The sequence below is a fragment of the Thamnophis sirtalis genome, unplaced genomic scaffold, assembly GCF_051295495.1.
Source record: "Thamnophis sirtalis isolate CommonGarterSnake01/CBP01778 unplaced genomic scaffold, rThaSir2_p1.2 scaffold_2, whole genome shotgun sequence".
NCBI lineage: Eukaryota > Metazoa > Chordata > Lepidosauria > Squamata > Natricidae > Thamnophis > Thamnophis sirtalis.
Window position 1 is genome coordinate 49178944 of NW_028261382.1, and position 19025 is coordinate 49197968.

General features: G+C 46.5%; 3 protein-coding genes across 5 annotated transcripts; 1 reads left to right on the top strand and 2 right to left on the bottom strand.

The window, feature by feature from the left end:
- Positions 1 to 3112: 3112 nt before the first annotated feature.
- Positions 3113 to 4576, bottom strand: ZNHIT2 (zinc finger HIT-type containing 2). Its single transcript, XM_014067959.2, has one exon. The coding sequence runs from the start codon at positions 4545 to 4547 to the stop codon at positions 3354 to 3356; it is 1194 nt and encodes a 397-aa protein (XP_013923434.2). The 5' UTR covers positions 4548 to 4576; the 3' UTR covers positions 3113 to 3353.
- A 2105-nt stretch (positions 4577 to 6681) lies between these two features.
- On the bottom strand, positions 6682 to 13711 carry FAU (FAU ubiquitin like and ribosomal protein S30 fusion). Of its 3 annotated transcripts, none has more exons than XM_014067957.2 (5): positions 13586 to 13711; positions 11038 to 11120; positions 8465 to 8609; positions 7246 to 7301; positions 6682 to 6851 (listed from the first exon to the last, which is right to left on the bottom strand). In XM_014067957.2, the coding sequence occupies exons 2-5, from the start codon at positions 11110 to 11112 to the stop codon at positions 6726 to 6728; spliced, it is 402 nt and encodes a 133-aa protein (XP_013923432.1). In that variant the 5' UTR covers positions 11113 to 11120; positions 13586 to 13711; the 3' UTR covers positions 6682 to 6725. The 3 variants fall into 3 exon arrangements, with proteins under 3 accessions (XP_013923432.1, XP_087561525.1, XP_087561526.1); XM_087705399.1 differs by having other exon boundaries at positions 13635 to 13647; XM_087705400.1 differs by having other exon boundaries at positions 13602 to 13644.
- An 82-nt stretch (positions 13712 to 13793) lies between these two features.
- MRPL49 (mitochondrial ribosomal protein L49) lies at positions 13794 to 18516 on the top strand. Its single transcript, XM_014067960.2, has 4 exons — positions 13794 to 13936; positions 15121 to 15286; positions 15635 to 15762; positions 17969 to 18516. Exons 1-4 carry the CDS (start codon positions 13832 to 13834, stop codon positions 18113 to 18115), a joined length of 546 nt encoding a protein of 181 aa, XP_013923435.2. The 5' UTR covers positions 13794 to 13831; the 3' UTR covers positions 18116 to 18516.
- Positions 18517 to 19025: the final 509 nt, after the last annotated feature.

Here is a 19025-nt window from a genome sequence, read left to right on the forward strand (position 1 = left end):
CATATCTTTATTCACCTTTGTTGCTCTCCTCTGCACACTTTCCAGGGGTCTTAACGGAACAATCAAAGCGCTTTGGCGACGCTTTTTCATCTCCTAACAGTTGCCCACATTTGCAGGCGTTCAGTAATATAGTCTAGATGGGAGCTGAATATTTTTAAAGCGATTTAAGAGGATCTCGGAAACCAAGACTCCAATTCTTAAGCTCTAAAGCCTACAAATTAACAAAGCAATACTAACCGGCAGGCTGAAGTCATAAAGGAGAAGTCGATATAATTTGGAGTGCCATAAAAAGGACACTTTTTGGAAACTGGCATTAGAGATTTTCAGACATAAGAACAATTAGCTTTGGAGTTTTTTTATGATAAGGTCTTTGGGGATTAGATTATGCCAGCTTTTAAAAAATAAAATAATAAAACTCAAACATTTATGTTTATTGCTCTTGAATAGCAAAACAAAATGGATGCTGGGAATAATAAAAATATTTTTTGCAATGGGAAACTGTGAACTCTTTTATTTGTAGCTTTTTTGAAACTGGATTTCTCTGAATCACATTAATAATGCAGGTAGTCGACTTACCACAATTGACCACAATTGATTTGTTGCTCAGTGAGGTATCTGTTAAGTGAGTTATTCCCCATTTTATGACCTTTCGTGACACATTTGTTAAGCGAATCGCTGCAGGTGTTAAGTTAGTAACACAGTTAAGTGAATCTGGCTTCCTCATTTGACTTTGCAAAAGGGGATTCGCTTGACCTCGGGACGCTGCAACCGTCATAAATATGAGACAGTGGCCAAGAGTCTGAATTTTGATCACGTGACACGTGATCACGGTTTTAAGTATGAAAAATGGTGATTTTTTTGCCCCTGTTGTATAACTTTGAACGGTCATTAAACAAGCTGTCGTATTACAAGTGAAAGGCTACTACCTGTATTGGAACGAGGGAGGGAAAAATAAGGCAAGGAAAGAAATCTTGAGGTGACCCAATCTGGAGACAACTTTATAATTCTTTGCTAAGGCCACACTTGGAATTGTACTGCATCCCATTATGGACACCATGGTGTAAAAAATGATGCTGAGATTCTAGAAAGAGGCAGAGAAGAGCAACCAGGATGATGAGGGGACGAGACTAAAACATCTGATGAACGGTTGCAGGAACTGGGCCTGGCTAGTCTAGGGAAGAGAAGGACCAGGGGAGGCAGGATAACAGTCTTCCAATATTTGAGGGGCTGCCCCAGAGAGGAGGAAGGGGGTCAAGCTATTCTCCAAAGCACCCGAAGGCCAGAAAAGGAAGAATGGATGGAAACTGATCAAGGAGAGATTCAACCTGGAAATAAGGAGGAATTTCCTGACAGTGAGAACAATCAACCCATGGAACAGAAGTTGCCTTTGGAAGTTGTGGGAGCTTCATCCCTGGAGGCTTTCAAGATTCTTCATCAGTCTGACTTCAGACTGACTTCATCAGTCAGGACAAACCAATTAGAGGCTAAAACCTATGAAGAACGGTTGCAGGAACTGGGTATGTCTAGTTTAATGAAGAGAAGGACCAGGGGAGACGTGATAGCAGTCTTCCAATATCTCAGGGGTTGCCACAAAGAAGAGGGAGTCAAGCTATTCTCCAAAGCACCTGAGGGCAGGACAAGAAGCAATGGGTGGAAACTAATCAAGGAGAGAAGCAACTTAGAACTAAGGAGAAATTTCCTGACAGTGAGAACAATTAATCAGTAGAACAACTTGCCTCCAGAGGTTGTGAATGCTCCAATACTGGAAGTTTTAAAGAGGATGTTGGACAACCATTTGTCTGAAGTGGTGTAGGGTTTCCTGTCTAGGCAGGGGGTTGGACTAGAAGACCTCCAAGGTCCCTTCCAACTCTGTTATTCTGTAATGAGTTCTATGACCTGAATTGGACTTGGTCTCTTGGGATCCTTTGGCGGTTATAAGAAATAATGGGCTTCCACAGTGGTTTCAAAGGAGATTTGAGCAAGGAAATAAAAGTGATGGGGAAAAAAACCTACTGGATTTGGAATGTAATTTTTTGCAATTTTTTCCACTCTTGTTTGAGAAAAACAAGTTTTTAAGAGGCACAAGATGCACATCTGTCTCCGAATATTCATTTTAGATGTCCCACTTTAAAACTAATACAGGTGGTCCTTGACTTACGATAATTGAGCCCAACATTTCTATTGTTAAGTAAAAGGAAATTTGTTACGTGGGGGTTTTTTGCCCCAATTTAGGACCTTTCTTGCCACATATCAAGTGCAGTGGTTAGGTCGGTAACACAGTTGTTAAGTGAATCTGATTTCCCCAGGGACTTTGCTTGTTAGAAAGTTACAAAAGATGCAACCGTCGTAAATGTGAGTCAGCTGCCAAGCATCTGAATTTGGATCAAGTGACGCTGGGGAGGCTGCAACGGGCGTGTGGAAAAATGGTCGTAAGTTACTTTTTTTCAATGTTGTTGTAACTTTGAGTGGCCACTAAATGAACCTGTACTGTAGAGACAGTCCTTGACTTATGACCCCAATTCAGCCAGCATGGCTTAAGACAGTGACGGCTGACCGTTTTGTCGTCACATGCCAAAAGCACGCATACACACACAACAGCTGCCACGTGCGCGCACCAATAATGTAACACACACACACACACACACACCGCCCCCACCCCGCGCGTGGTGCATGACCTCTCCTTGCTCCCCTCCCCCTACGGATGTGCTCACCACAACCGCACCCCATTTTGGGACTAGTAGGCCTCTATGCAGCCTCCTGGGACCAAAAATGGGCCTTGGGGGAGTGCGCCACCCCCCCATGGCTCTCCCCACCCACCGCACATGCGCAGCAGAGACCCGAAAATCAGAAGGCCAGTGGGAGGTGCATGCGCAGTGGAGCTGAGCTGGGGCGACAGCTCGCGTACCTAAGGGCCATAGGTTTGCCATAAGACATCTGGACTTGAATTCCCCTGTTGGCTGGGGAATTCTGGGAGTTGAAGTCCCCAGACCTTTGCCACGATTTAGAAATCCCCGCACTACAGTTTCACTCTCGGCTTCCGAGTAAACCTATTGGTGTGCGCTAACCAGGTTTCAAAGGAAACAGGAAACGAAACGAGGGCACAAACCAAAGATTCCCAGTCTTGCTTTTTTTAATCACAGCTTTCCCATTGTTGCCACCCATCCATGCCCAGTTTAGGGGGAGGAGAAAAACAAACCTAACTTGGTTTCTTTCTCATCATCTTTAGGTTTCAATCTCCGGGACCCCACTGTGCTACGATGCAAATCCCACCGGCCCCCTTCTCCCTCTGCCCAGGTCCTCTCTTGTCCCATCCCCCCAGTTTCCATCCCATCCTAGGAATGGGAGGACTGGCTTCAGTCCAATTCTTCTATCAGGGGCTGTTTGCAAGGGGGCATTTTCCCTCCCCACATCTTCTCCAGCTCCTGGGTGATCGCGCCCACTTCTTTGGCATCCGCCACACAGGCGACGTATTCCCTCTGGACTTCCAAAGCTAGGAGGGGCAGCTCCTCCTCGTTCTCCTTCACCCAGGAAAGCAGGAATTCGCACTTCTTCTTCGCCTTGTAGATCCTGGGCTGGTCCCCGAGGGACACCCGGCGTTTGCCTCGACCCAAAATCCTGGCCAAGTGGGCGAAGGCCGCCAGGGCGAACCGGCTGCGCTTCTCCGGAGTCGGTTCCCCTCTTAAAATCTGGCCCACCGCTTGCATCGTCCCGGCTTTCCCTAGCGGGCACTCCGGGTAGCGTCCATCCACCACGGCCTGCAGGGCGGCTTGCAGGGCCTCCCCCGTGCAGGAGAAGACCCTCCGGGCACCCAGCGCGGCCGAGAGGTCCAAGAGGGTCTCGCAAACTTCGGGCACAATCTGGGCATCGTCCACTTCCCCATTGTAGAGCGACAGGGCGTAGGCATAGGCGTAGAGGGCGTTGGGCAGCTGGAAGCGCACCAGCGGGGAGACGGGGCCGCCGGTGAGGTCACTCAATGGGCGGATCACGTCAGGCAGGGCGGGTAGCGAGTTCGAATCCTGGGCAGGAGGCCGATTCCGCTCCCCTGCGACTGGAGGCTGGGAGGAAGCCGGATGAAGGTCTTCTTGGGCTCCTTCCTGCTGTGGCTGAGGATCCTGGGCATCCTGGGCTCCAAGCAGCTGGACCAGGGGCGGCCCCTCCTGGCTAGCCACGACCCACCAGGGCTTCCAGGGGGGAAGGAGCCCCGAGATCTTCCCGCTGCTCAACAGCTCTTGGAACCCGTGGCGCTGCTGGGAGGTCAGCTGCTCCCACAGGTCGTCAGCCTGGGGGTCGAGGCCTAGCTCGGCCTCCGCATCCCCGGGCTCGCGTAGTTCCCGCAGCCGGAGAAGGGCCTCCCTCAGGCGGCCTCGCGCACCCGCGTCCCCCCGCTGGTCCCGGAGCCGAAGTTGCAACTCTCGCGCCTGGAAGTCCCGGGCGCAGGAGCCGTGCTCCCGGTAGCAAGGTACGGAGCAGAAGCGGACGTGGCAGCGAGGGCAGGTATAGGGCGCTCGTTCGGCCTGGCACAAGCCGCAGCCACCCGAGGCCTCCATGTGTCGGAAGCGCCCGAGAACGCTCGGCTATTTCCGGTGAAAAAGGGGAGGGGGGGGAAACGTGCTTTCTCTTGTCTTAATGCGCAGGCGCGACTTGGAAAGCGCTTTGGAGGGTTGATGGGATGCCGCTGGTTTCCTCTGAAGAAAACTACATTGACCGTGATGCACCGGGCCCTGCTTTGTAATAGTAGTGTAGAGTGCAGCGCACCGTCCTGGGATTGCTTTCCCCTGCAGTTTTTTTTTCCTAACATGCTTTTCCCAAAGAAATGAATTCTGGGAATTGAAGTCTACATAGCTTCAAGTCGCCACGCTGGCTGGAGAATTCTGGGAGTTGAAGTCCACAAGTCTGAAAGTTGCCAAGTTTGGGGACCCCTGTTCTAAAAGAAAGCTGGATCTGCTTCCTAGGATTTGGGGCTAAACTGCAAAAGTGCAAAACATTGGTTGAAAATTGGGAAACGAGTCCTGCAAGGCTGTATACTGTTGCCCTCTGCCTATTTAACCTATATGCAGAGCAGATCAAAAGTTGGAATTAAAGAACCTCAGATATGCAGATGATACCACTCTAATGGCAGAAAGAGGAACTAAAGAGCCTCTTGATGCGGGTGAAGGAGGAGAGTGCAAAAGTTGGCCTGAAACTCAACATGAAGAAAACTAAGGTCATGGCATCCGGCCCTCTCAATTCCTGGCTAATAGATGGGGAAGAAATGGAGGGAGTGGCAGATTTTATTTTCCTGGGCTCCAAGATCACCGCAGATGGGGACGGCAGCCAAGGAATTAAAAGAGGTTTGATCCTGGGGAGGAAAGCGATGGCAAATCTAGAGAGCATCCTAAAAAGCAGAGACATCTCCCTGCCAATCAAAAGTGTGTCTAGTCAAGGCTCTGGTTTTCCCAGTTGCAATGGATGGCTGTGAAGGTTGGACCATAAGGAAGGCTGAGCGCCAAAGAATGGAGGCCTTTGAACTCTGGGGCTGGAGAAGAAGACTCCTGCATTGAGTCCCTTGGACTGCAAGGCCATCCAACCGGTCAGTCCCAGAGGAGGTCCACCCTGGCTGCTCTTTAGAAGGCAAAAAGGGGCAAAATTCACATAGCTGCCTTGCTTAGCAACTGAAATTTTGGGCTCCCCTGTGGTCACAAGTTGAGGACTACCTCTGGATGGCTAACAACTAAAAACAGAATAAAAGCAATGAACAAAGGTATTAAGAATAAAATTCTTGAGAATCTGAACTGCACCGGTTTTATCTCTGAGATTCCTGCTGGCCTCACCATCAAATTCTCAAGTCTTTTTGTGAACTTGGCTCTCCTCAATGTGAAAGAAACTAGATCCTATTAAAAGGTGGTCCTCAATCCACTGGATTTCTTCATGCAGTCCTCAACTTACAACCTTTCATTTAGTGACGGTTTGAACACACAGCAGCAGTGGAAAAAATGATTTTTCATGACCGTTGCAGCATCCTATTGATCACCTGATCAAAATTCAGACACCTTATGATGGCTGTAGTGTCATGGGATCATGTGATTCTACCATCTGACAAAGGGGAAGCCGGTTTAACTGCATTACTAACTTAACCGCAGGGATTCCTTTTAAAAGCTGTGGCAAGAAAGGTTGCAAAATGCAGCAAAACTCACTTAACAACTATCTTGCTTAGCAAGATAAAAAAAATTTGGTCATAAAGTCAGGACTACCTGTATAACTATTTTTTAATGGCTGCCTGAGGAATTCTGGGTGCTCAAGACCATGTTTTAAAGTTGTCAAGGTTAAGAAACACTTAATACAATTTACACAAAACACTTAAAATACAAAATGTTAGTGGTGCGGTAGCCTAGAGGTAGTGCTCACCTCACAAGGCTGTAGAGGCAGATATTTCTCTCTCTGGGCACAATGAGAATATATCTTCTGAATATAACTCTGCAATGGCAACAGGAAGGGCAACTGGCCAGTAAATCTGCTCTGCTAGCTCCATTCAGTTGCCCAGACTCTACCCTGCAGGGGATTATGGGGCCTTTAAAAGAGAATGACTTGAATACAAAATGTTGCCATCTGTAGAGCCCTCCTTCCTCCTTTGCCAATCATCGCAAAAGGTTGACCTGCATTCATGCCCCCAACGGGAAAAGCAGCAGCAACACCGGGAAATGGTCCATGTTGCAAATATATGATTTTATTATATGACTGGGTGCTCTTTAGGAGTTGGCATTAGGCCCCTTCTTTTTACCGAAGCCGGGCACGATGTTGACGAATCGGCGATTGTATTGCATGCGCCTCTTGGCCCGCCCGGTTTTCTTCTTCTTCTTTTCTTGCTTAGCAACCTGAGAGGACATTAAGCAGGCGTTAGTCAAAAGATACGGCCAGCCTTCCCCTCCCAGAATTCATTCTGGCTTTGACGTTGGGCAGATCTAAGATCTAGAGCAGTGTTTCTCAACCTTGGCGACTTGAAGTCCCGTGGACTTCAACTCCCAGAATCCCCCCAGCCAGCAGAGCAGAGCTGGCTGGGGGAATTCTGGGAGTTGAAGTCCACGGGACTTCAAGTCGCCAAGGTTGAGAAACACTGCTCTGGAGTCTCTGCAAGCAACTGAAATGAACAGCTGGCAATTGAGGCGCTTTTGACTGTCCTTAAGGGTCCCACAAGCAGCAGGCTGAAGGACGCCCCAAACACCCCCACCCCTCCCAAGCACAGCTGTGGGTCATCTTGAACTGCCTTACCTTGGGGGTCTGGCCTCTCACTTTGCCAGCACGAGCCAGGGATCCGTGGACCTTCCCTAGAGAAGAAAGCAAAACGAAGGTGGCCGTTTTTACAGGTGACAGAAAACGAAGCCAACACACCCGATGGGAAAGGAAGTGGCTTTATTCTATCGGAGTCACAAGGGGCCAGAGAGCCCTCGACTTACAACCGTAATGGAGCCCAAAATTTCTATTGCTAAGTGGGACATTTGTTAAGTGGGGTTTGCCCCATTTAACCACCTCTCTTGCCACAGGTTTTAAGTGAATCACTGCAGTTAGGTTAATAACTGAATAGGTTACTAAGTGAATCTTAGTGAGTGAATCTGGCTACCCCATTGACTTTCTCAGGTGGCAAAAGGGGTTCCCATGACCCCAGGACACTGCGACCGTCATAAATAGGAATCCGTTGCCAAGCGGCTGAATGCTGATCACAGGGCTTTTGGCAATAGTACAGAAATGATTTGTCACTGCCTGATTCCCGGTTATTTTTTGGACTTCCCAGTCTATCCTCCAACCTTAGGGATTTCCTTATGGCCTCCTGTCCAAATACCAACATCACTCCTAAGCCCAGACCTCCCAGGTGAAGTTTGGTTCAGAGTATTAAACACAGATCGGGATTGAAAGTCTATCTGCTATGTCAAACAAAAGCGATAGTCTTTGACTTACAACCACAGTTGACCACAAAATTCTTGTTGCTAAGCAAGGCAGTTGTTAATTTTGCCCAGTTTTATGACCTTCAGTTAAGTAAAAACACTGCAGTTGTTAAATCAACAACATGGTGATTAGGCAAATCTGGCTTCCCATTGGCTTTGCTTATCACAAAGTCGCAAAAAGTGAACTCCAGGACATCGTAAGGTGTATAGGATATTCATGAAGTTATCAGGGTCAATTCAACAGTCTATTTTTGTAATCTTATACACTGAATTGCAAATTAGCCAATCACATTTTAGCCTTGACTCTGGTGAATGTTAGGCGACAACTTCATTGTTTTGTGAAAATTGAGTTAACTGCATAGAGTAATTTAACAGTTACGTTTATCATGGCTGTATCTTCTATCAACACAGCACAGAAATTTATAAAATAAAAATTGCAATGTTCCCCCCCCCTCCTTTCTGTGTACACAGGGATATTTTTTTTTATACAGCTCTTTCACAGCTCTTCTAACAAGCTTCCATCCAGGTCCTCTCTCTTTGGTACTTACCACCAAGCATGCGTGCAGTAACCTCCAAAGTTGTAAGGTCACTGATGCCGCATTGACCAATGACAGAATCATTTTCCAAGGGGATCCCACCCAGAAGAATCACTTGATCCTCAAGGGCAATGCCCTCCAGGGACTCGATGCGAGCCTAAGCAGGGAAGAACAAAGAGTGGGAACATGAATAACTGACACTTCGCTCACTAAGGCAGCACATTCTTTTGAGGCAGGGTTTGCCAACCTTGGCAACTTCAAGACTTGTGGACTTCAGAATTCCCAGCCAGCATTACAATCTTTCAATATCCACAACAGCTCTCGAATAAAAGGTTTTATAAAGGTGCTAAAAAAATGTTTACAGCTCCTCCAGCGGAGAGGAAAGGGGAAGGAAGCCTCCAACAGTCCTTGGATATTATAAGAAACAGGGTGGATGTGATTTAAATCAAGTTGATTTAAATCACTAGTAAAAAGGCTTGATTTAAATCGATTCGATTTAAATCATAATTTTTAAAGAGCAACTGTCATCTCTGCCAGCACTCATCTGTTTTAACACCATGAGTGTTTCTCACACAAAGAAGTCTGGAAACATGAAAAAAGAGGGTTTGGGATCCATGTTGTTTGTGACCTATAATAATCAAAGTGAAATTGGGGTGGTGGTGTTGCAATACAATACAATAGCAGAGTTGGAAGGGACCTTGGAGGTCTTCTAGTCCAACCCCCTGCCTAGGCAGGAAACCCAATACCATTTCAGACAAATGGCTATCCAGCATCTTCTTAAAGACTTCCAGTGTTGGGGCATTCACAACTTCTGGAGGCAACTTCTGTTCCACTGATTAATTGTTCTGTCAGGAAATTTCTCCTCAGTTCTAAGTTGTTTCTCTCCTTGATTAGGTTCCACCCGTTGCTTCTTGTTCTGCCCACAGGTGCCTTGGAGAATAGCTTGACTCCCTCTTCTTTGTGGCAACCCCTGAGATATTGGAAGACTCCCATCATGTCTCCCCTGGTCCTTCTTTTCATTAAACTAGACATACCCAGTTCCTGCAACCGTTCTTCATAACGTTTAGTCTCCAGTCCCCTAATCATCTTCGTTGCTCTTCTCTATACTCTTTCTCCACATCTCCACATCTTTTCTACATCGTGGTGACCAAAACTGAATGCAGTATTCCAAGTGTGGCCTTCCCAAGGCATTATAAAGTGGTATTAACACTTCACATGATCTTGATTCTATCCCTCTGTTTATGTAGTCTAGAACTGTGTTGGCTTTTTTGGCAGCTGCTGCACCGTGCTGGCTCCTATTTAATATATTGTTATATCATATGGTTGTTAAGTAGAAATTGTGGAATCAAAGCACAAGACCTATAGCAAATAATCCAGGTTCACTGCAATACTTATTCTTAAAAATGCACACTGGAGTAGTTTCCTCAAAAACAATACTGGGAAACACCCTTATAGAGGCAAAGAGATGCATTTATATTTATTCATTTCAGAAAACAGGAAAAATGATGCATGAATATATATCCACAAGTAATTACATAATAGATCTCAGGTTACTCCCTAACTTTCTGTTGTCTACAGCAGTGTTTCCCAACCTTGGCAACTTGAAGATGTCCGGACTTCAACTCCCAGAATTCCCCAGCCAGCATTCGCTGGCTGGGGAATTCTGGGAGTTGAAGTCCAGACATCTTCAAGTTGCCAAGGTTGGGAAACACTGGTCTACAGAGTTCAGTGGTCTTAGAAGAAATCTTTGCATCTTTTGAGATTCAGCTGTTGCTGTAGGGATGTCCTGTAAAACTTGACACAGGCTGCTGGGAGCTACAAGGACACATTCCCTACATTTCAATTTGTCTATTAGACAGTCTCTCATCTGAAAACTGATTTGAAGAAATGTTGCCTAAGAATTGCAGTGAAAATGGTCACCCTCATAACCTCCGAGTTTCTACAACAGAATTCTTGGTGTGAATATATCAAACTATGTTCCATTCTAGCACAGCTAAAATTCACATTTAAAGAATTTAGAATTTAAGATTTAATTTAAAATTAAGAATTTAGCCCGAAGAACAGGCACTGCAATTGTCCTTCATCAATAACCTTGAAGTAAATATCCAAAAATAAGACTAACAGAAAAGCAAGCTTTGCCCTAAAACACTAATTTAAGGCATGATTTCTTACCCAAAGACAACCAACCAGAACTACAAAGAGTTTAATTGTTGAATTAAAAAAGCACAAAAAGAGCAGAACATTCTATATGAGCTTCGAGAGTCACAGCTCTGGGATATAAAAATATCCTTTAAAAATAAAAATACAATATAAATATAAAATTCTGAAAGAGCTAAGGATCAGACTCTTATACACTGCTACTTCTTGGCTAAAGCTGATTAAATAGAAAAGTCATTACAATCAGGTATTAATCAAACAACAATAACTTTATCTACTGCAAACTGATTTAGAAAGTCTCAGTCTGCAAATGATTTCAGCCCTTGCCCTGGTCTGAAGGAAGATTTATTTGGGAGAAACAAATGCTACCGGTCCAGTAACAGTATTCATCAGAATGAAAAGTTGACATAAAGGAAAAAAATGTTTACCTTAAGATGAGATACTGTTTCATGTCCAGACACCTCAAGGGTGTGTAGATTCTGAGCACGAATGAACAGCTGCATGGTTTCACCTGCAGTGATGAGAAAGCAAAGCAGCAGTTAAGATTAGCAATCCAAGACCTCAAAAAATCAAGTATAATAACAATGGCAGAAACTGATGTCTTCCACCCCTTGCTGTTTTTAGACAAAGCAGTGAATAAAGAGGATGTTTAACTACCCACAAAGAAGAGCTGTGGGCCTCTAACCTCTTTTTCAATCCACTTCATCTATCCTGACAACAACAAAATGTGAGCTTGGGTTTTCTATCCTGATAATCAGTGATCAAGGTCTTAGAAAAGTGATGGAGGGACTAGATAGAGTTATCTTTGCCGAGATAAGTTGCATGCATGTATGACTGATAAATACGAGCCATCGTTTTGTATAGTCACACAAACCAAAAATAGAAAGTGTGAGATGGAGCTGCCTAGACTTACTTTTATTTACTATTCATCAAATTTATTTGCCGCAAGATAACTCTGGGAAGATTAAGAGCAATAAAACCACTTAATTCACTTAATTGCTGCAGTGATTCACTTAGCAACTGTGGCAGGAAAGGTCATAAAAAGGTGCAAAATTCACTTGTCTCACTTAGCAGCAGCTAATTGTAGTCATATCTCGAGAACTACCTGCACTGCAGTGTTTCTCAACCATGCAATTTTAAGACTTTAACATCCAGAATTCCCCAGCCAGCATAGAGTTGAGGTCCTCCCATCTTAAAACAAGCTGGCTGGGGAATTCTGGGACTTGAAGTCCCCCATTTTAAAATCACCAATACAGCAAAGGGCTGACCCTAGGCCTCCCTCCAGCACAATTCCCATGTTCTTCCTTAATCGTCTCTTCCATCAAATCTCGACACACTTGTCCCAGTCTTTTTTCCTTGCCTACAGGTAGTTCTCAACCTATGACCGTTCGTTTAGTGACCGTTCAAAGTAAAAAACTGCAGTTAAATTAGCAATATGGTGGTTAGGCAAATTTGACTTCCCCATTGACTTTGCTTATCATAAGGTCGCAAAAAGTGAACTCCAGGGCATCGTAAGAACAAGCCAAGTGTCTGAATTTGGATCATCCAAGAAGCTTCTTCAGCTCTGACTGGATGGTGGGGAGCAGAAGGATTTATATTCCTTGCAGGCAACTTGGTCATTTACATCCTTTTAGGGGGTCATTGAGGCCACTTGGAGGTTAGCTGTGGCCTCAGTGTCACCTGAGTAATTGGGTGTGGTGCTTTCTTGCAAGGTCCAGTTGGTTTTTCTTAAATTGACTGCATTAAAGGTAGTCCTTTACTTACGACCACAATGGAGACCAATTTTTTTTGTCTCTAAGTGAGAGCGTTAAGTGAGTCTCTCCCATTTTATGACCTTTCTTGCCACAATTGGTAAGCAAATCACAGCAGTTAAGTGGGGAAAAAAAGGCTAAGTGAATCTGGCTTCCCCAATCGATTTTGCTCGCGAAAGTTCACATGACCGTAGAATACTGCAACCGAACTAGTTGCCATGAGACCATGGGGAGGCTGCAACTGTTGTAAGTGTGAAAAATGGTCACAAGTCACTTTTTTCAGTACTATTTTTAATTTGTACGTTGAAGCGTACCAGTAACTGGGTTCTCTCTGCAGGCTGCAATAAAACTCAGCTCCGTTCAGGCCCAAGTGAATGTAGCCAGCATGTCATTGACTCTCTTGTGAGGAATTGCTCCAGGATAGGTAGGCCTCAATAACAGCTCATATAATGACTGTTCAAAGTTGGAAAAAGTGACAAAAGACCGTTTTTCACACTTACGACCGTTGCAGTATTGTGATAAAAAATTCAGATGCCTGGCAACTGGGTCCTATTTACCCATCCCGGGGTCCCTTTTGCAACCTTCGGACCAGTAAAGGGGCAAGCCAGATTCACTTAACATCCAAGTTACTAACTTATCCGCTGCAGTGATTCACTTAGCAAGCAGGCAAGAAAAGTCATAAAATGGGGCAAAACTCACACTTCACAGCTGTCTAGTTTAACAACAGGAATTTTGGGTTCGTTGTAGTCGTAACTCGCGAACTACCTATATCTTTCCAATCCCCCCCAAATTCAGTTTTAGACGCTGCAATGTGGCTCTCAACCCCCACCCTCCATTTAAATAGCTTTCTTTCTTGCTTCCTTCCCCCTTCTTCACGCAAGCCTTCAACGCCCAATTTGTTTCACCCTATGGGAAGAGGTTGGGGAGCATGGGCGCGGTAGTCCAAAGCACTTGGGTAACCGCAGGGACAAGGCAAGAGAGGCCGGAGGTGGGGGGGAGGCGCAGGGGCACCTGGAAAGCTTCGAGGGGCGGGAGAGCGAGAGGGAAGGAGAGCCGGCCGGGGATGGGTAGCACCAGAGCCAGTCGAAGGCCCTTGGGGAGGATTTGGTCGCGGATGATGGGAGTTTAAGGCCTCGAAAGGAAGAGGACGTTAATCTCTGCTCCCCTCCACGCACAAATAAGCGAGGTTATCCAGCCCGTAATACGGAAAATTTGATCCCCTCACCCGCTTCACGCCGAGCCAAAATGGAGGCCGGAGAGAAGAGAAACCGCCGCCGCCTCACGCCGAAGAGGTAAAAGAAAGACTGGCGGAAGGGGCGGGCTCACGACTAGCGCAGGCGCACTGCGGGAGGACCGCGCCGCCGCCTCTCTCGCTTCCCTTTCCCTCCCCGCTGCGCGGCCTGCGCGTGACGTCACACCGCGGGCCGGTCGCCCTGACGTCATCTCCCCGCGCGCGCGCCTCCGGGGCAAGATGGCGGCTTTCCCTTCAGTTTTCGCGGCTGTCGGGCTGAGGAAGACGCTGCTGGTGCTGCGAGCGGCCGGGCGGCCGAGTCATCCCGGGCAGGCGGCTTTGCTGGTAGGGATTAGAGGCGGAAGAGAGTCTATGGGCGTTGCGCGTCTGGAGCAACCTTTTCCAGAGGGTCTGAACACCGGGTAGCCTCAAAGAGGGAAATGGGGCGGATTTTTTGCTGCCATCTAGTGGCGGTCAGGGTTTTTGCAGTCTGTATAGGGTACCTCGGCTTAGAGTGGTAAGGTGGCCTAGAGGCGGAGCTCTCGCCTCACAATCAGGAGGTTGTGATTTTAGAGACTGATATTTCTCTCTCTGGGCACAATGAGAATATATCTGCTGATGAAGAAAACTCCGCACTGGCGACAGGAAAGGCATCTGGCCAGTAAACACTCAGCTCCATTCAGTTGCCCAGACTCCACCCCGCAAGGGATTATGGGGTGCGTGGGATTATGGGGTCGTTATAGGGACATGGTGGCTCTGGTGAAGACACTGAGCTTGTCGATCAGTTCGGCGGTTCGAACCCCTAGCGCCGCATAATGGAGTGAGCTCTCTGATTTGTCCCAGCTTCTGCCAACTTAGCAGTTTGAAAGCATGTAAAAAAATGCAAGTAGAAAAATAGGGTCCATCTTTGGTGGGAAGGGAACAGGACCACGGAGACGTCTTCGGACAGCGCTGGCTCTTCGGCTTTGAAACAGGGATGAGCACCGTCCCCTAGAGTCAGGAATGACTAGCACATATATGCGAGGGGAATCATTTACCTTTATGTGGTCGTTAAATGATGATGACCTCTGTTTGGAATAATAGGTAGAAGCACTCCTTTAGGCTTATTTTCCCACCAGACCCGTGCTGCTGGCCAGGGCTGTTGAGAGGAGGTTTCCTGCTTTTTAAGTATTTTTATCCCACATTTCTTGGAAATGACTCAAGGTGGCAAACATACCTGATGCTCTTTCCTCCTATTTTCCCCACAACAACCCTGCGAGGTGGGTTGGGCTGAGGGAGAGACCAGTTTTCTTCCAAGCCTTCCTGGGGCCCATCAGTGATTTTCACTTTTGACTTTCACTTCCATCATGCCCAGCCGCCATTCTGTTTTTGTCTTGGGACTCTTGAATCCTACCTTTCCAGCCACGGGGGTCCCAGGCCAGCAGGAAAAACATAATTTTATTCCTCAACTTCTATTAAATTGGGTGCAGCAATTTCAAACGAACTTTGTAGCGGTGAAAGCTCATTCCTCTCTCATCTTTCTGTTTCAGAGACGTGCTTCAGGTAAGTCTAATTCTGCAGACCTGACGTACCCAGGGATCATTGAGTCCACCGAAGAATATAAATTTGTGGAGAGGCTGATACCACCTACCACAGTACCTGTACCTCCAAAACACGACCACTATCCTACACCTTCGGGATGGAGGCCACCACAAGGTAAACGGGGCAAAATATTTCCAAATTTAATTTCCTTAATGTATAAGATTTGAAAAAGCGTTTTAGTAAATTTCCCTGAAAGGAAAATTGAACAAAATAAGGACTTCATGGTAGAATAACTGCATTCATTATTAAAATTTAAAAAAACAGCTTATAACTCAATTCTTCCCGACATACCTCTGTTATAACTTCACATTTCACATTTTAAAAACATTTCTTCAATTAAGCATGTGCAAAATTAATAGTTCAGCAAGGGGCAGATAGATCTCCCCTGGCCAGATTTTCTTACAAATTTTTGTATAAAAAGTCACCAGTCATATTTATTTTATGTCTCCGATTCTTTCACAGATCCTCCTCCTGATCTTTCCTACTTTGTACGACGGTCACGCATGCACAATGTACCTGTGTACAGAGATACATCTCACCACGGATCCAGGAAGATGACTATTATCAGGAAAATTGAAGGAGATATCTGGGTAGGTTATAGCTTTCTCTATAGGCTGTTATATGTCTTGTGGCCGCCAGCAGAACTGCCAGCACATTCAGACAGTGAGGAGGTTGGGGAGGAACCTGGACCAGAACTGGAGGCTGGGGAAGACTGGGGAGGGCTGTGTCGGAGGCAGAGAGGGGGCCAGGGCCGTCTGACAGTTTTCAGCTCCCTTCAGAGTCAGACATCAGTGAGGCAGAGGAAGAGCTGGAGCCTGTTCCCAGTGTGCGTATGTGCAGAGTGGCCAGACAAAGGGAACAGCTAAAGAACAGGGGTTGACTCGGGAGTAAGGCCACAGGTGGACAATGAAGGGTCCCTCCCAGAGGAAATAAGAGGAGTGAAAGGGGAGTGGAGTTTGCAGGAGACCATTAGTTCGCTTAATTGGTTCATGACTCTCCGAGACTCCTTGCCAAGTTTTGCAGATCTCGGCCTGTCAGCTCTCCAAGCCAGATAAGGTCTGTGACTGTAAATCCTCCCTTGAAAGACTGCTGGATGTGAATGAGGAAATCAATAAAAGGGTTTTTTGTCGGGACGAGGAGTTTGCTTCAGGCTCTTGGGAAGCCTCGGTCAGAACAATAAGAGCTGTTGACACTGTGTTAATTTTAATTCTTCAAATCTCTCTGGAGTCCTCCAGATCATGGTTATCCCAAAGGTGCTTTTTTGAAAGGCAGCTGAACTGCCCTTGTTTTTCTTTGAAGATGCTTTGCTTCTCCTCCAAGAAGCTTTTTTAGTTGTGATGAAGGTTCTTGGATGAGAGGCGAAACGTCTTCAAAGAGAAACGAAGTTCAGTTTCCTTTTGAAGAAGCACCTTTGGGACAACCATTATCTGGATGATTGAGAGCGCATGAGCAAAAGCGGCCTCCGGTTGTGCGAGTGGAGCTGCGCACGCGAATGCAAGGGCCCACCACTTGCGCGGGTAGAGCTTCACATGGGCGCGCTTGCTCATCGCTCACCTGCCCCAGTTTTGAACAGGCTGCAGCCCAGGGGTTGGGGACCCCCTTTGGGCGATTGCTTGGAGGTTGCAGTTGGTTCAGAGCACGGTGGCCTCCATACTGGGCACTCCCCAGGGGCAACTTGTCAGACTAGGGTTCAACAGGTTAACCGAGTTGGAAAGCACCTTGTAGGTCATCTAGTCCAACCCCTTGCCCAAGCAGGAGACCCTACACCATTTCTGACATATGATAGTCCAGTCTCTTCTTGAAAGCCTCCAGGGATGAAGCTCCCACAACTTTCGAAGGCAACTTCTGTCCCACGGGTTGATGGTTCTCCCTGTCAGAAAATTCCCCCTTATTTCCAGGTTGAATCTCTCCTTGGTCAGTTTCCATCCATTCTTCCTTCTCTGGCCTTCGGGTGCTTTGCAGAATACCTTGACCCCCTAACTCCTCTCTGGGGCAGCCCCTCAAATATTGGAAGATGCTCTCCTGTCTCCCCTCGTCCTTCTCTTCCCTAGACTAGTCAGGCCCAGTTCCTGCAACCATCTATTGTAGGTTTTAGTCTCCAGGCCTTTCATCATGTTAGATAGATTCAGATTAAGTTGGAAGGTCATCTAGTCCAACCCCCATCCATCCAAGCAGGAGACCCTACACCATTTCTGACCAGTCTCTTCTTGAAAGCTTCCAGGGATGAAGCTCCAACTTCTGAAGACAACTTCTATTCCATGGGTTGATTGTTCTCCCTGTCAGAAAATTCCCCCTTATTTCTAGGTTGAATCTCTCCTTTCTCAGTTTCCATCCATTCTTCCTTCTTTGGCCTTAGGGTGCTTTGGAGAATAGCTTGACCCCCTCCTCCTCTCTGTGGCAGCCCCTCAAATCTCCCCTTGTCTTTCTCTTCCCTAGACTAGCCAGGCCCAGTTCCTTCAACCGTTCATGTTTTAGCCTCCAGTCCCTAATCATCTTCGTTGCTCTTCCCTGAACTATTTCTAGAGTCTCAACATCTTTTTTATATAGTGGCTACCAAAATTGGATCCAATATTTCAAGTGTGGCCTTAACCAAGCCATTATAGAGTTGTATTACTACCTCACTCGATCTTGATCGTATCCCTCTGGATATGGAATTAAGAGAACCACCACTTTTGGTCTGTAAAACTGCAAGCCCCTAGGCTGGATATTGGTTGTTTTCCGGGTGCTATAGAAATCAAGCAAATCAATAAATAAATACGGGGAGTAACCTGTACATTTACATTTTTCTTTCTCCAGGCCCTAGACAACGACGTGAAGGTCTTCCTTACGGAAGTGGCCGGGCGAACGCCAGCGACCCAAGTCAATGAGAATACCTGTAGTATCTGTGTCAAGGGCTATTTTGAGGAAGAACTCAAGACGTGGTTGATGGACAAAGGCTTTTAAATAAAGGATAGCAGATGTGGCGAGATCTATCCCGGTACGAAGATGCGCTTGGGAGACTTGTTCTTACCCAATGGGTAATTCTGGCTTAGTCTAGAATTACCCATTGGAGGTGATGGCGTACATTCTCAGGAGGCAACTGGGATTTGTTTTTCTTTGAAGATGTTTCCCTTCTCATCCAAGAAGCTTCTTCAGCTCTGCCGGGATGGCGGTGAATGGAAGGATTTATCCTTCTTGCAGACAGCTGGTCATTTGCATCCTTTTACAGAGTCATTGAGGCCACCAGGAGGTTTATCTGTGTCCTCAGGGTCACCTGGGTAAATGGATGTGGAGTTTTCTCGCAAGGTCCAGTTGGTTTTTCTTAAATTGATTGCATTAAAGGTATCCTCTACTTACGACCACAATTGAGACCAAATTTTTTGTCACTGAGTTTCTCCCCATTTATGACCTTTCTTGCTACAATCAGTAAGCGAATCAAAGCAGTTAAGTGAGAAATAAGGTTAAGTGAATCCCCATCGATTTTGCTCGTTGGAAGATTGCAAAAGATCACATGACCCTGGGACCCCGCAACCGTCATAAATATGAACTAGCTAGCTGCCATGTGACCATGGAGATGCTGCAACAGTCGTAAAAGTGAAAAATGGTCACTTTTTTCAGTGCTGTTTTAACTTATATTGAACTATTGGTAAGTAGAGAAGTACCTGACCTGTAATTCCTTCCAGGACACAGGTATCAAACTTGCCTCATCACGTTGATGTCATGTGACGTGTCACAGCACTGGGGTGGGCGTGGCCTGTGCGTGCATCATCCGCCCTGCGGGTTGCCAGTGTCAACCCCTGTTCTATGATTTCCTCTTGGTCTCCCAGATAGGAATTAGAGCTAGGTGGGGTCGACTATTAATAAAGACAGATCT

Excerpts from the sequence above, each read along its gene's own strand:
- ZNHIT2 (XM_014067959.2), bottom strand. The coding sequence starts at position 4,547 with ATGGAGGCCTCGGGTGGCTGCGGCTTGTGCCAGGCCGAACGAGCGCCC.
- FAU (XM_014067957.2), bottom strand. The coding sequence starts at position 11,112 with ATGCAGCTGTTCATTCGTGCTCAGAATCTACACACCCTTGAGGTGTCT. Across the intron at positions 7,302-8,464 it reads TACTGCACGCATGCTTGGTG|GGAAGGTCCACGGATCCCTG; the intron begins GTAAGTACCAAA and ends TTTCTTCTCTAG. Across the intron at positions 6,852-7,245 it reads TGAGAGGCCAGACCCCCAAG|GTTGCTAAGCAAGAAAAGAA; the intron begins GTAAGGCAGTTC and ends ATGTCCTCTCAG.
- MRPL49 (XM_014067960.2), top strand. The coding sequence starts at position 13,832 with ATGGCGGCTTTCCCTTCAGTTTTCGCGGCTGTCGGGCTGAGGAAGACG. Across the intron at positions 13,937-15,120 it reads CCGGGCAGGCGGCTTTGCTG|AGACGTGCTTCAGGTAAGTC; the intron begins GTAGGGATTAGA and ends TTTCTGTTTCAG. Across the intron at positions 15,763-17,968 it reads AAATTGAAGGAGATATCTGG|GCCCTAGACAACGACGTGAA; the intron begins GTAGGTTATAGC and ends TTCTTTCTCCAG.